Below are 13151 nucleotides of genomic sequence, written 5' to 3'. Positions count from 1 at the left end.
TATAAGTTTATGATCATAAATGATATGTTATATTGATTAACAAATTGTCAAAGTATTCGTGCCATGTTATACTATGTCTTATAAAAATTGAAGGAGGGAGTATATTTTTAATGGACTTGGTCAAAGTTATTCAAATTTGATTTAGCACAAACTTAATACGACATGTAAATAAAAATAGAGGGGTATCTAATAATTTCTATTTGATATTATAAATAGTAACTTTGTTTGTAGATACTCAGAAAGAATATAGCTACGCTGCACTTTTCAATTTTAAACATTTAAACTCCTATTGGCACAGCTTAAACTCCTATTGGCACAGCTTCGTATGAAGTATTTTGCTAGCAGCTTCGTTCACGAAACATTTGGTAAAACTATTTCTAGTTTACACCGGGAAGGAGGAGCTAGACATCGTAATTTCGTCTGGTTTCGCCTGTAGGGCCATATTTCGTCAAAAATGCTAAAAAATCATTTCAGTTTTATCGGAAGCTGTTTTAGGAGAAGTTAAGGCCAGTCTCAGGTTTCATAGGGAGTTTTATGTCTTTAAATTCTACTCCCTCCATATAATTTTGATAGATATATTTCAAAAACTCAAATATTAAAAAATAATAGCTATATTTACTATTAGCATGTGTTGTGACAATAAATAGCACTAGTAACAAAGGGTTTCCAGTTAAAACATTGAAGGACCAACAAAAAGTCTGTGTTGCATTTATTAGGTTGATAACCACACTTGATGTTTTTGATCATTGTGCCATATAAAAATATATCTATTAAAACTGGATGGATGGAGTATACCACATCATCAATTTTACAGGCATGGCGAAGAGAGAGAATGAGAGAGTTTCATAGGATAGAGGAGTTTCATTCCCATGAAACTGACCTGACATAGTTACCTAGTTTCCAGTCTAGATAACTGTGCCATAAAACTGTGCACTGTGGCTAGTCTCAGTGGGGATTTTATAAGCACAGTTGCCTAGACTAAGTAAGCCAGATGAGTTTTATAGCGATAAATCTCTCTTCACATCTTCATCATTCTACTCCCTCCGTGGTGAAATGTATGTCATTCTAGAGTTTTTAGGACAGATTATGGTTGTGTAAAAAAGACTATCATATCCCTAATTATTAAGCGTTGGGAATGTGCTAATTAAACTAGTATGTCTTTTTCTATGCACCTCCCCCATATATACCTCTCCATATATGGTTGCATGCACACCTTTCTATTGGGGAAGACCCAAAAATGATGTACAATTAAGATGGTTGGGTTCACTCTCAACCTAGAATGACATATATTTGAGGACAAATTTCAAATCTTAGAATGACATATATTTCAGGACGGAGGGAATATCTCCTTGTCATGTCAGTATAAGATCAATCTTAGTGAGAGTGTCATAAGAGTATCATGAACATTAAATTTGCTAACATGTACTAATAGTATGATGAGATAGAAGAGAGGAGTGTTATGAAATATGATATGAGTGTCATCATCATGACATGACACTCTACTGGCACATGGCACAGTTCTTAAGATTCTAGTTTAAGATTCCAGTTTAAATAACTGTGTTGACGATACTTACACTGAGACTGATCTAATTAATGATATTTAATGCCATCATGTGGTCCATGCAACTCTATTGAAACTGCCTGATACGAGCCACCCGGACTTTGAAAAGCTACGACCGCAAACGACCGCCAACTCCCACCAGAGCGCACAGCATTCAATCGGTTCTTCGCTGTATCTCCGCAGTCAGCACCACCCCCGACCGCACCACAGGCCCGCAGCAATGCCGCCGACGCCGCGGAAGCTGAAGGCGCCGCCGCCCAAGACGCGGCGGCGGCCGCGGTCCCTCTCCCGCCTGGACTTCCTTTCGCCGGCGGACGGCGCGTGGTACGGCGCGCGCGTGGCGGTGCAGCGCGGCGCGCTTCGCGTCATGTACGAGGAGTTCCCCGAGGAGCAGGACGAGTGGTACGACCCCGCGGCGCTGCTGGCATCCTCCGCCGCGCGCGACGTCGCCGCGCTCCGCGCCAGGTTCCGCGCGGCGGCGCGGCCCCTGGAGGACGCCCGGTGCCGCGACCTCCGCGCCGGCGCGCCGCTCTGCGTCTCCTGCCCGCTCGACGGCGGCCTGCTCCTCAAGTTCTACGACGCCGTCCTCGAGTCCGTACGTCCCCTCTCTGATCCTCGCAGCCTCGCTCATGATGATGCGTCGTCTGGTTGGTGCTGAGGCTGCAGCGAACGCTGGGCGGCGAACTGATCGATGCGCAGGTCGTGCCCGCGGCTCACGGGACCGTGGACGGCGAGGAGCGGTGCGCGTGCCGTTTCGCGGTGCGGTGGACGGGGGGGCCGCGCGCCGGGAGCAGGGAGGAGGTCGGCGTCGAGCGGGTCTGCTGCGTGCAGCCCTCGCCGGTGCAGGACCCGGTGCTCAAAGAGTTCCTGGACGGCGTGACCAGGCTGCTCGGCGATGGCACCGGCGGGGGTGCGGCGGCGTCTCAGGAGATCGGCGACGCCGCGGCAGCGGAAGGCGGCGTCCCTTCGGACGCGCCGCCCGGATTTTACCGGAAATTTGGGGCGAGGACGTAGGCAAGCAGCTTGCGTCTGGATGTCCATGGTTACGCGGCTTTGCATTAGTTGTATCCGACCTGTGTGTTGCTCCAAGGTATCATGTGCGCATTTTGTCTTGGGCTTGATCCTCTCTTCGAAATCCTGTATCCTCTTGGTCTGACTATTGAAAAAACTACTCTTCCATTCATCATTACTGTCTGAGCCTGGTTATCTGACGAACAAAAGCTTGGAAATGTTTAAAGCACAATGGGGATACAGCATAACTGAAAAAAAAGGAAAACAGGTTCTTTACCACGTGATAGGTAGACAGCAAATGTATAGTAACAAGAAACAACAGAACTGTGCACTGCATCGTCTGAATTTGTTTGTTTCATCGATGACGAAGGCACATTTCCATACTAGCAAGAGCGTCTTATATGGAAACGGGATTTCTATTTTGTCGAATGTTTGGCGCCCAGAGCATGCATTGAGAAGTTTTCTCTCATGCCGCACAATTAGCATGACATCCTATGAAGCATTGTGAGCAACAAAAAGAAGGGCATAGGAGAACCTAGTAGAGTCGTTTACGGCAGTCAGGAGCACCACAGTGGCAAGCCAACTTCACGATTTGGCCATCTGCCCCTGTGACACTGTCCAGGTGATACCCGTAGTCGTACGAGAGCTCCTGCACCAGTTACATGATAACCTTGGTTCAATAACAGGGGGAAGAAGGATTACATGATAGTCAGATCCGCAAAACATTTTGTTTTGACAAAAGTGGCAAATCAGCAGAAGGTGCAACAGCAGGAAGATAAAAGGCATTTTATGATCACTGGGTTGTACAAGTTATACATGATGACCCTTCTTTTTTAATTCAACAAGTTTAAGGTGAGAGAACCATGCATGCTCAAAGGCATCTTACTATGTATGAACACAGTTGAAGTTTCTTTTCATCGATAGAAAAATATGACTGAACAGCAGAAATAAAAGTAACATGAAAAAAAAAAAGAATCAATCATTGAAATGACTAATACTCTTAAGGTCACATTGCTAAATCCTGTTGCTTGGACATGTATCATTTAAACCCCGCTGAATTTCTAGATAAATATGTTTCATATCCCATCAGAAAGGGAAAAGGCGATGATGGCTCACCTGAAATGGGGGTATGGTATCAGCTGCAACAAGCATAATTTTTGCTAGCTTGATATCGCTATGTGAGCTCAACACACACTGAATGAAAAGATTAGGTTGGCAACTGTGATTTATGAACCTAGCAATGTTGCCAACAGAACCAGCATCAATGCAATATTCAGGAGCTTGACATGCCTCCAAGTCACGCTCAGAATGAAGTGATGCTATGTGAAGTTCTGAGTCAGCCCTTTGCTGCATAAAAAAACAATTAAACAATAATTATCTTTTATAGAAGGAAAACTAATGACAATTTTAAGCAGGAACGAAGCAGTTCAGCAGTTTTAATATTTCTGCTGCTTTATTGATCTCAATAAATGAGACATAACTTATGAAACTAGCAGCCAGGAGTTGATATTTCTGCTGCAAGTAGAGAGGCAACAGAAACCAATAGAATAAGACTATGTTGTCTTGAGCTAGGAAAATCAAGACTTTTGTCCAAAAAACAAATGAGTCAAGGTTAGATTGGTTTCACTTCCCAAAAAGAAACCAAGCACATAAAAAAAGTCCACTACAACAGTTCTGCCTAACCAAAAAGACAAAGAAAACATTGGATACCTCTCTTCCATCCAGGCCTTTAATTGTTTGAAGACAATCTATATCAAATATGTAGTTGTTCTCCAGAAATCCTTCGACTTCTGTAGTCCTCCTTAATACTCCAGTATACTCGCAAATTAGGGCCCCAGGAAGAATAGTGTCCCACGTCCTAACACCCCAACCTTTTGATTCTGTCTTGAATACCTGGATTCACAGTTCAGTAAACATGGAAAATAACAACTAAGGATGGTAACCAAAATGAAAGGAAGACTAACAAAATAATAACCTCCAGGCGATACTTCAATCCTTGCTGGGAGGTTCTATTAACACAGTTGCAGTGGCAGGTACAGTTAGTACCACACTCATAGACAACAGCTTTTGGCTCCACTAACCTGAAGGTTAACCAAATGGTTAAAAAATATAGTAGAGTAAAAGAAAGTTTGAAAAAACAATCCTTAATCCCATGAGGGCACTACCCCGCTCCCCAACACCCACCCACAGACATTGAAAGTAACTGTTTACTGTCAACATGTTCCCAGCCAGCAAAACACAATGAAATCTTAAGCAGGAAATCTTACCTTCAAACACTGTTATGTTTAGAACCATTCCGGTTGGCATTTTTCCTTTGTGTGGACACATAAGGAAGATCAGAACCATTGCGCTTAGCACACAAGCAATGCTCAGAGGTAGAACAATCTCCACTGCAATTACAACCTATTTTATCAATTGGTATCTTGATATGTTCTGGAATCTGCAGTGACTTGGAGTACATGAAGCCTACAAGGTGTGAAGTCACGGAATAGATCAAACTCTGTTAGAGGGTTCTTTGACATTTTGTTACAGCAAAGCAACATTTATCAATCACACATCGAATTTCCTACAGTACCCGTCACATCGAATGTTCGGACACATGCAAAAAGAATTAAATGTAGTTGAAAAAATAATCAATTACACAGTCTAACTGATTACCACGAGATGAATCTTTTAAGCCTAAATAATTCATGATTGGACATTATTTGTCAAGTAACAACGAAATGTGCTACAGTACCAAAACTCAAACTTTTTCTCCAACTAAACACACCCCAAATATTAAAGTTGCAAGAAGTCAAAAGATCAAATAATACCAAACATTAAAAGAAGCAAGCAACCTCCTAACATAAGCAGAGAAAACAAGCAAAAATGATTCAACGATATAACATTGGATAAGAAACTTCTTTAAAGGTTTGTAACTGTACCAGATGGAGGAACAGGAGGATTATCAACTAAATTTGTAGCAGGAATTGGAAAGTTCTCCTGACCATTAGAAATGTCTGTACAGACCAATCTATTGAAATAATAAAAAAATGGCTTGAGATGTCAAAGGAAAATTTAATGCTCACAGCAAAAGATTAAACTGAGAAATTTGAATAGTAGACTGTAAAATTGAAATGATGAGTAATTGAGCAACACACCCAGGCAATTCAGATATTGGCATGGGAACATTTCCACGGGTAAACAGTACCTGCTCAAGTGTGCGTTAAAAAAAATAAAGGCCACCAAGCATAACGATCAGAGGAAATGACAAAGTGGAACAGAAATGAGTATTTACAAATGCTGAATTAAAATTCTGAATATTAGTACAATAAGCAATCAGTCCACACTCCATACTAGATGTTATGTATCCTATATGAATTATAGAGGAATCTTCCATCAAAGAATGTAATCCCTAAGCTTCACGCCCCTTGTATATTTTGTCATAACATCGTTGTCATCATCCAGACTAGTGTGCTAAAGAACAACAGAACTAAAAGATTGTTTAAAATAACAACGGATACAAATACAAATTTGGGCAATTATCTTTGGCAAATTAGAAAATATCTAAACAAAGACGCAATAAACGAATGTGAAATAACGTGCATTCCAGGGTCCTAAAAAGCATGTCAGGAAAAATAAAGTACATAGCCTCCTGATTCCCAGAAAGTAGACAACCCAACAGCTTCCTGCTTTTCATATTCCCAGCTTATATTTTTCATTCAGTTTCAACGTGCACTTCTAAACTTTTTTTTCTTTATAAACCTGTCACCGCCAGCTTGAGTGACTCATATTCTAATCAAAGTTAGCTATGTGTACATGACATTTCATGGCTAGATAGTTGCAATCAGGATCTTCAACACTGTCCTAATCAACACAGTCCACACTGCAATGCACTAATGCTCATACAATTGTTCTCGCAGCAAAAAATGAAGGGCTGAACTTAAGCTTTTCTGTAACATACCTGAGAAGTTGTTAAAGGTGGTTGGCCTTCAAGCCGTTTCAATCTATATTTGAAAACCAAATGCCCTTGCACTCCTTTTTCTGCCCAGCAGCCCACAACCTATGGTAAAATTTGAAGTTATTAAATAAGTCATTCCAAAGCACTACTATGACTATAAGACGAGTTCAGCTTCAGAATAAGTAAACATATGTGTGACAAACATGATAAAATTTGTGTTTTTCAGTGATGCACTATCATCAGATTTAGTTTAGTTATCATCAGGTTGGTATCAGGTTCGAAGGTTGCATGAAAAGTAAAAGAAGAAATTGTGCAAACCTATGGTAAAATTTGAAGTTATTAAATAAGTCATTCCAAAGCACTACTATGACTATAAGACGAGTTCAGCTTCAGAATCAGTAAACATATATGTGACAAACATGATAAAATTTGTGTTTTTCAGTGATGCACTATCATCAGATTTAGTTGAGTTATCATCAGGTTGGTATCGCTTTCGGAGGTTGCATGAAAAGTAAAAGAAGAAATTGTGCAAACCTATGGTAAAATTTGAAGTTATTAAATAAGTCATTCCAAAGCACTACTATGACTATAAGATGAGTTCAGCTTCAGAATCAGTAAACATATATGTGACAAACATGGTAACATTTGTGTTTTTCAGTGATGCACTATCATCAGATTTACTGGCAGTTCAGTTGGTGGAAGTCTAGGCCATGTCTTAGCCTGTGACTGCTGTTTTGTTGAAACTCTTTTTCTACCTATGACAAAAGGTAGAGCTCCTGTCACTTAACTTTTTTTTTCTGTTTTCTAGACAAGATAATCATGTAAACCTATTGTAAGAAACCTTTGGATGAAAATGCATATATTTCATGACAAGACAAAATAGAATGGTCACTTTAGAACTATCAAATAAACACTTAGCATTGGAAAAATATGTGCCAATAAGATCATTTGGGACATGAAACCTTATATAGCCCATCATAGGTGTAAACTTTTCCAGAATAGCTGCTCTTTTCAACATGTCCACGAATAACTCGTACGGGATTACCATTGTCCTTGCTGTTCTGCAGGATCAGCAGAAAAAGGTTACTATGAACAATCCCCCCCCCCCACCCCCAAAAAAAATGTAGAATTTGCAAAGAAAAATGCTAGCTAAATTTGAAGAAAAAGAATGACTGCTATCCAACTTTGCTAAGAGAACTATAAGATAAGATTGCAAAACTGTAAGGAAACTATTTTCAATCTGGGAAGAACAAAAAAGAAAAGAAAAGAAAGACCAGCATATTTATGAGGTAGTCATGACACAAAATAAAGAGAGAATGGTGGCTCTAGAACAAATCTATACAATAGAAATATCCTATCCTCATCCCAATTCGGGTAATCATCCGGATGGAGGCGGTCAACAGGGTCTGGATGGAAGGCCAACTGTGAAAAGACAACAGGGATGTTTAATCAGAATATAAGATCAAGGGAACCATGAGAACTAACTTTCAGTGCCAAGTTTCCATAAAGCAATGTTTGTGCAGTTATCTGTCGACGGTTGCCAAGCAAGTTGTTCCCACCTTGGCCAGTGTAAATAATTTCATTTGCGTTATCAAGATCATCTTCATATACACCTGACAATACGATGCAGGTTGCAAGTGGGAAAGTAAAGTCCTCACATCCTTTCTGCATAATCAATAGAAAACACTACTGCATAAATAAAACTTTCTTATGGTAAAGTTAAAGACAATGTAACATAATCCAGCCACATGCATTTCATATGAATCGACGTGAAAAGATGAGTATAAATATTTTTATTAACTAAACATTTAGAATTTATTGAGTTGAACCTAAAAACTTAAGATAATGGGAAGAGGTGGGCAATTCACTCAACACTCCCCCTCATGTGCGGGCTCCGCCAAGCCTCAAACGTGGAATTAGGAGTCAGGATGCAATTATTTTATTTAATCATGTCTGCCAGGATCCAACGAAGGCCTCCTGAGGCGCCGGTGCGTAATGGGGTTTTTGAGCGGGTCGATAATGTAAAGAGGGGTAGAGGTAGACCTAAACTGACGTGAGATGAGTCGGTTAAGAGAGACCTTAAGGATTGGAATATCTCTAAAGAGATAGCTTTGGATAGAAGCGCTTGGAGACTAGCTATCAATGTGCCTGAACCTTGAACTTATTTCTTTCGGGTTTCATCTCTAGCCTACCCCAACTTGCTTGGGAAAAAAAGGCTATGTTGTTGTTGTTGTTGATGTCTGCCAGGATTCAAACTCGAGACCTCTAGCCTTGATACCATATTGAGTTGTATGCACCAACGAATTCAAACAAAAAACTTAAGCTGATGGGAAGAGGTGGGCAATTCACTTATACTTCAACAGCATTAACTAAACAAAACTCAACAACAAGGGAGATTCTGCCGGGCTTTGCTCTAAGAAAGTGTTGTGCTCCGAACCCATGTTGGCATAGGAGTTTCAAAGACTCCCAAAGTTCAACCTCTAACCGATCCATCGCAAGAAGCTTGGCAAATTTAATTAATTTGCTTTGACTAACATAGAAATCCAGTTTAGGAAGATAATTCACCCATACTTAAAGTAGGAAGATCTTATATGTATGCTCAATGCATTCTCCGGTTGCAGCAAAGATATTCCAGTTTAGGAAGGAGATCCTTGTTTTTTATCATAAGTAATAACTATCAATTGGATGTACCGTGGGTATGAACAAGTTAAAGTGCATTAGCATTAAGCCAAGAAGTTTGGATTTCCAACTACAATTAGGATTCTTTTCACAGCAAGCATCCATTATTCCAATTTTCTGCACACGTTATTTCAAGGAACATGAAAAAATGTGTAAGATATGCACATGACTACTAATAAGAATATAATCGCCAATTATCACTTAGTACTTTGCACTACATGTAGAAAAGAGCCATGACCGAAGTATTGTTGAAGCTTTAACAAATTCAACATTGTGGAATAACACATTAATGTCGGTGTTCATACATAATCCTTAAATAACACATTAGCTAGGAAGCCTTTACAACATGAAAAGGTGGCAATTGAATGCATATAGGTTCATACTGAACCTTTTAAAAAAAATTAAAAAAACATGCAGGAGGAACTTAATGTGCCATTAATCACAAATAGAAATTTGTGTCAAAGGACTTGGACTTGAGAGGTCAAGGCATGCACCCGCTCCTTTAATCAACTGAACTATCCCCGTTCCTATACTTAACCTATTTCGTCTTATAATCTGCAGAGAATCAAGTACATGCTGAAGCAGTTTCTACCTTGATATCAAATTTCACAAGTGCAACTGAACCTATGACTCCTAAAAATGGATCATTGTAACAGTACAGACTAGAACTATTACTAATCTTATATATCTGCAGCTGAAGTATGAATATTCATTCAACTAGAATTACCTTGTCTCGGTATTTCATACCCATGTAATCTATACCCTTCAGCCAGTGGCTGTGAATGCCTAGAGCAACCATCTCGGCACGTGAGTAGAATTGATCCCCAACATCAATCCCTACAAGAATGGAGACATTTATAACCTTTAACTTGTAAACTAATATAGAGAAAGTAACAACACAAACAAAAACTATTGGATTATTCGGTAATTTATTTTCTATTTGAAAATGAAATATACACTAACCCGGTAAATGACCTATCATTTTCTCTCGATAAAGTACAGCACCACTTTCTTGCATCTGTTTTTATTTTTAAGAATCCTGTAAGTCCAACAGATCAATAAAAAAAATATTTTTGAAAAACATCATTAATAGAAACGTGCCTTCTTTAGTGCTTTCAGATCAGGTCGTTTGGATGCTCGTTTTGCTTCCTGGTAGTTATCATTAACTTGGTTGTTACAACCCTGCGTTCACAAGATGCAAAAGAAATTTATATAATTTTACCTGGAATTCCACGAACATGAAACAAGTATCAAGTTGCAAAACTGAGAAGAAAAATCAAGTGCATTGCAGGGGGCAGGAGGATATGTGCATGTATGCTTGACCTTTGGTTTACGGCCTCTAGTACTTCCATTTGGACCTCTCTTGACATGTTGCTTTGCCAGAGTCATGGTTCTCCCATACTCACTGGGAATCTACATTTTGGCACGTAAAAAAACATATAGGTAATTGTAGAAATAAAAGGTTCGTCTGCAAAACCGTTCATGACTAAATGACATATAGCACTAGCTACAAAAGCAACACATTAGCAAGTTTCAAATTAAAGACATGTTTAGGTAACATAGAGAAACAAACAAGTAACTATGAGAGACTCACCTAATCTGCTTCTCTATATTATTAGTCTATTAAGAGAAAGGTTGCAGGCATACACAAAACAAACAAACACATCCATGAAACCATTGGGAGGAAAGACTGATATAACAAACAACAATATGTTATTTGTTCTATTGCACACAACATATTTTAGAATAAAGATACATTCAAGTTAAGTTGCAAATAACAAATGCATCTACAAAGCCATTCAGAAAGAAAGAACGGTTTAGAACAAATAACGATATGTAATACATTGCATTACACATGGGCACACATAATATTTCAGAATGAAGATATGTTCAACTCAAATAATTACAGCATCAAAACAATGAATAAGCAAATCTGCCCCTTATACTCAAATATTTAGCTTTGATCTACAAAACCATTCAGAATGAAGATTTTATGCATCCATGTACAAAATTGATATGGTACTATGATCAGTTTATTATGGTTAGAGTTTAGAATTTTGAGTAAGATGAGGAAGCACAAGCAACGTATGATTCATTATGTTTCTCAGACATAGTACATTTCAAGATAAAGATATATGATGCAGCAGCAAATGAAAGGAAACAAGTAACTATAAGCTTACACTGTCAAATATGTCTTTTAAGCATTCCCACACAATCTCGATTTGACACAGCAACACTTTCCATTGAAGTATAAGCTACTTGCACTTTTTCTATCAGACAAGTATTTTAAGATCAATTGACGAGTGCATAGTAGATCGATATGGTGTCCGAGCAAAAGTTTCAAGTTTTGAGTCCTAGATCACGTTACTTAAAATAAAGAACTGGACCTCACTCCTATTTTCACATTTGGGGCTTATTTAGGGCTTATGTGAGACTAACATGACGCGAGTATAAGTGCATTGGCACCCTTTTCCCATCATTTTAACAATTTATGGTTAACTGACTGACACATAATAAATAGCTCAATATTGAAGCACAGACACAGTAGATGCTATCTAGTAAATGACTATTAAATTACACATGTAACATAGAGTCGAGGTATACTGTTTCTGTAGCTGAATTATGTGAAAGAATCAGAATGAAACTACACAACTCTGCTCTATAAACCTGGATATACTACAATATGAAAACTGAACTGTAGCTCACTATATATCTCCTATTTAACATGTATAAATTTCGTGCTGAGTCTATGAACCCAGATTTTACCCTTTCAAGACGAATCTAGGTAGCCTAACTGATTAATGAAACACAACATCACAACCAAACCTGACGTTTGAGGAGCTTGAACGCCTTGAGATCTTGCATTACGAACTCTGCTCTCCGTTGCTCCTCCTGCATGCGACACAAATCATGTCAGGCTAAAAAATAGACGGACAACGACAAAATTAACAAAAGGAGGGAACCTGAACAAAGTGGAGGTAGTTGCTGCTGAACGCCCGCAGCGTCTCCTTCACCCGCAGCCTCCAGCTCTTGCCGCCGCCGCGCTCGTCGGCCCCGCCGCCCGTGGATGCCACCTCATCCTCCGCGTCCTCGATCAGCGGAAACGCCTTGCCCACCGCCGTCACGTTCGCCGCGGCGCCGGTCAAGCGCCGCTTCCTACCATGCTCCTGCGCCACCGCCTCCTCGACCTGCAGGATCGCTGGCTCAACCTTGACCGCCGCCGCCTCGGCAGACACCCCGTGCCCCCTCTTCCTTCCGCGCCGGGACTCAGGATGATTCGCCCGGCCGCCGCCGTCGTTCCTCCAGCGAGGCGCGCGGCGACTGTCGGGCTCCGCATAGCTCGGGTACCCTTTCTCGGCGTACCGCGCGCTCCGCGGGCGGCACGGCGCCGCCGCGGCGCCCGCAATCACCATGCCGGCGGCCGGATCGCGCGAAGCCTCCTCTTCACGGCGACGGCGTGGGTTTTGGGAGGGAGCTGGGGCGTCGGAAGGGAGGCGGCGAGACGGCCGAAACGAGTAAAAAAGGGTGTGGTGGGAGCCTGGGCAGGGTTCAACTTACCGACCGCTAACCGGTAACCGCCGGCCTCCGGTTCCGGTATACCGGACCGGTTTGGCCGGTTACCGGTTGGAACCGGACAAATTCAAATTTAAATTCAAACTTCCCCGTTCAACCGGTTCGTATCGGTATACCGGCCGATTAGACCGGTTTACCGGCCGGTTTGACCGGTATACCGGCCGGTTTGACTGGTAACCAGTCAAATTCAATTTTTTTCTTTTTTGGTTTAAATTCAAATGCCCGCAAAGTATACTAAATAAATGTTTGTATAACATATTTTAGTCTAAATGAACCCTCCAACCCTCTTTTGTACTATTTTTACATTATATTTGTATACTTTTGTATGCACGTTTTTTTGTTTAACTTTAAATCCCCGCAAACTATACTAAATGAACGAATTTTTGA

At 40.6% G+C, this 13151-nt stretch overlaps 2 protein-coding genes across 2 annotated transcripts; one reads left to right on the top strand and one right to left on the bottom strand.

Annotated features, from left to right (window-relative positions):
* The first annotated feature begins 1696 nt into the window (after nucleotides 1–1696).
* On the top strand, nucleotides 1697–2673 carry LOC120698858. Its single transcript, XM_039982616.1, has 2 exons — nucleotides 1697–2156; nucleotides 2261–2673. The coding sequence occupies exons 1-2, from the start codon at nucleotides 1782–1784 to the stop codon at nucleotides 2573–2575; spliced, it is 690 nt and encodes a 229-aa protein (XP_039838550.1). The 5' UTR covers nucleotides 1697–1781; the 3' UTR covers nucleotides 2576–2673.
* Nucleotides 2674–2821: 148 nt separating this feature from the next.
* Nucleotides 2822–12732, bottom strand: LOC120698859 (histone-lysine N-methyltransferase, H3 lysine-9 specific SUVH4-like). The gene is made up of 16 exons (XM_039982617.1): nucleotides 12155–12732; nucleotides 12018–12083; nucleotides 10515–10604; nucleotides 10293–10373; nucleotides 10155–10209; nucleotides 9919–10028; nucleotides 7998–8177; nucleotides 7475–7573; nucleotides 6516–6614; nucleotides 5713–5762; nucleotides 5497–5585; nucleotides 4865–5038; nucleotides 4548–4648; nucleotides 4283–4465; nucleotides 3689–3919; nucleotides 2822–3221 (listed from the first exon to the last, which is right to left on the bottom strand). Exons 1-16 carry the CDS (start codon nucleotides 12602–12604, stop codon nucleotides 3108–3110), a joined length of 2172 nt encoding a protein of 723 aa, XP_039838551.1. The 5' UTR covers nucleotides 12605–12732; the 3' UTR covers nucleotides 2822–3107.
* Between the last annotated feature and the right edge of the window lie 419 nt (nucleotides 12733–13151).

The sequence above is a fragment of the Panicum virgatum genome, chromosome 3K (assembly GCF_016808335.1).
Source record: "Panicum virgatum strain AP13 chromosome 3K, P.virgatum_v5, whole genome shotgun sequence".
Classification (NCBI taxonomy): Eukaryota; Viridiplantae; Streptophyta; class Magnoliopsida; order Poales; family Poaceae; genus Panicum; species Panicum virgatum.
Note: the sequence above shows the minus strand (reverse complement) of the source record. Positions and strands in the feature narration are given on the sequence as shown.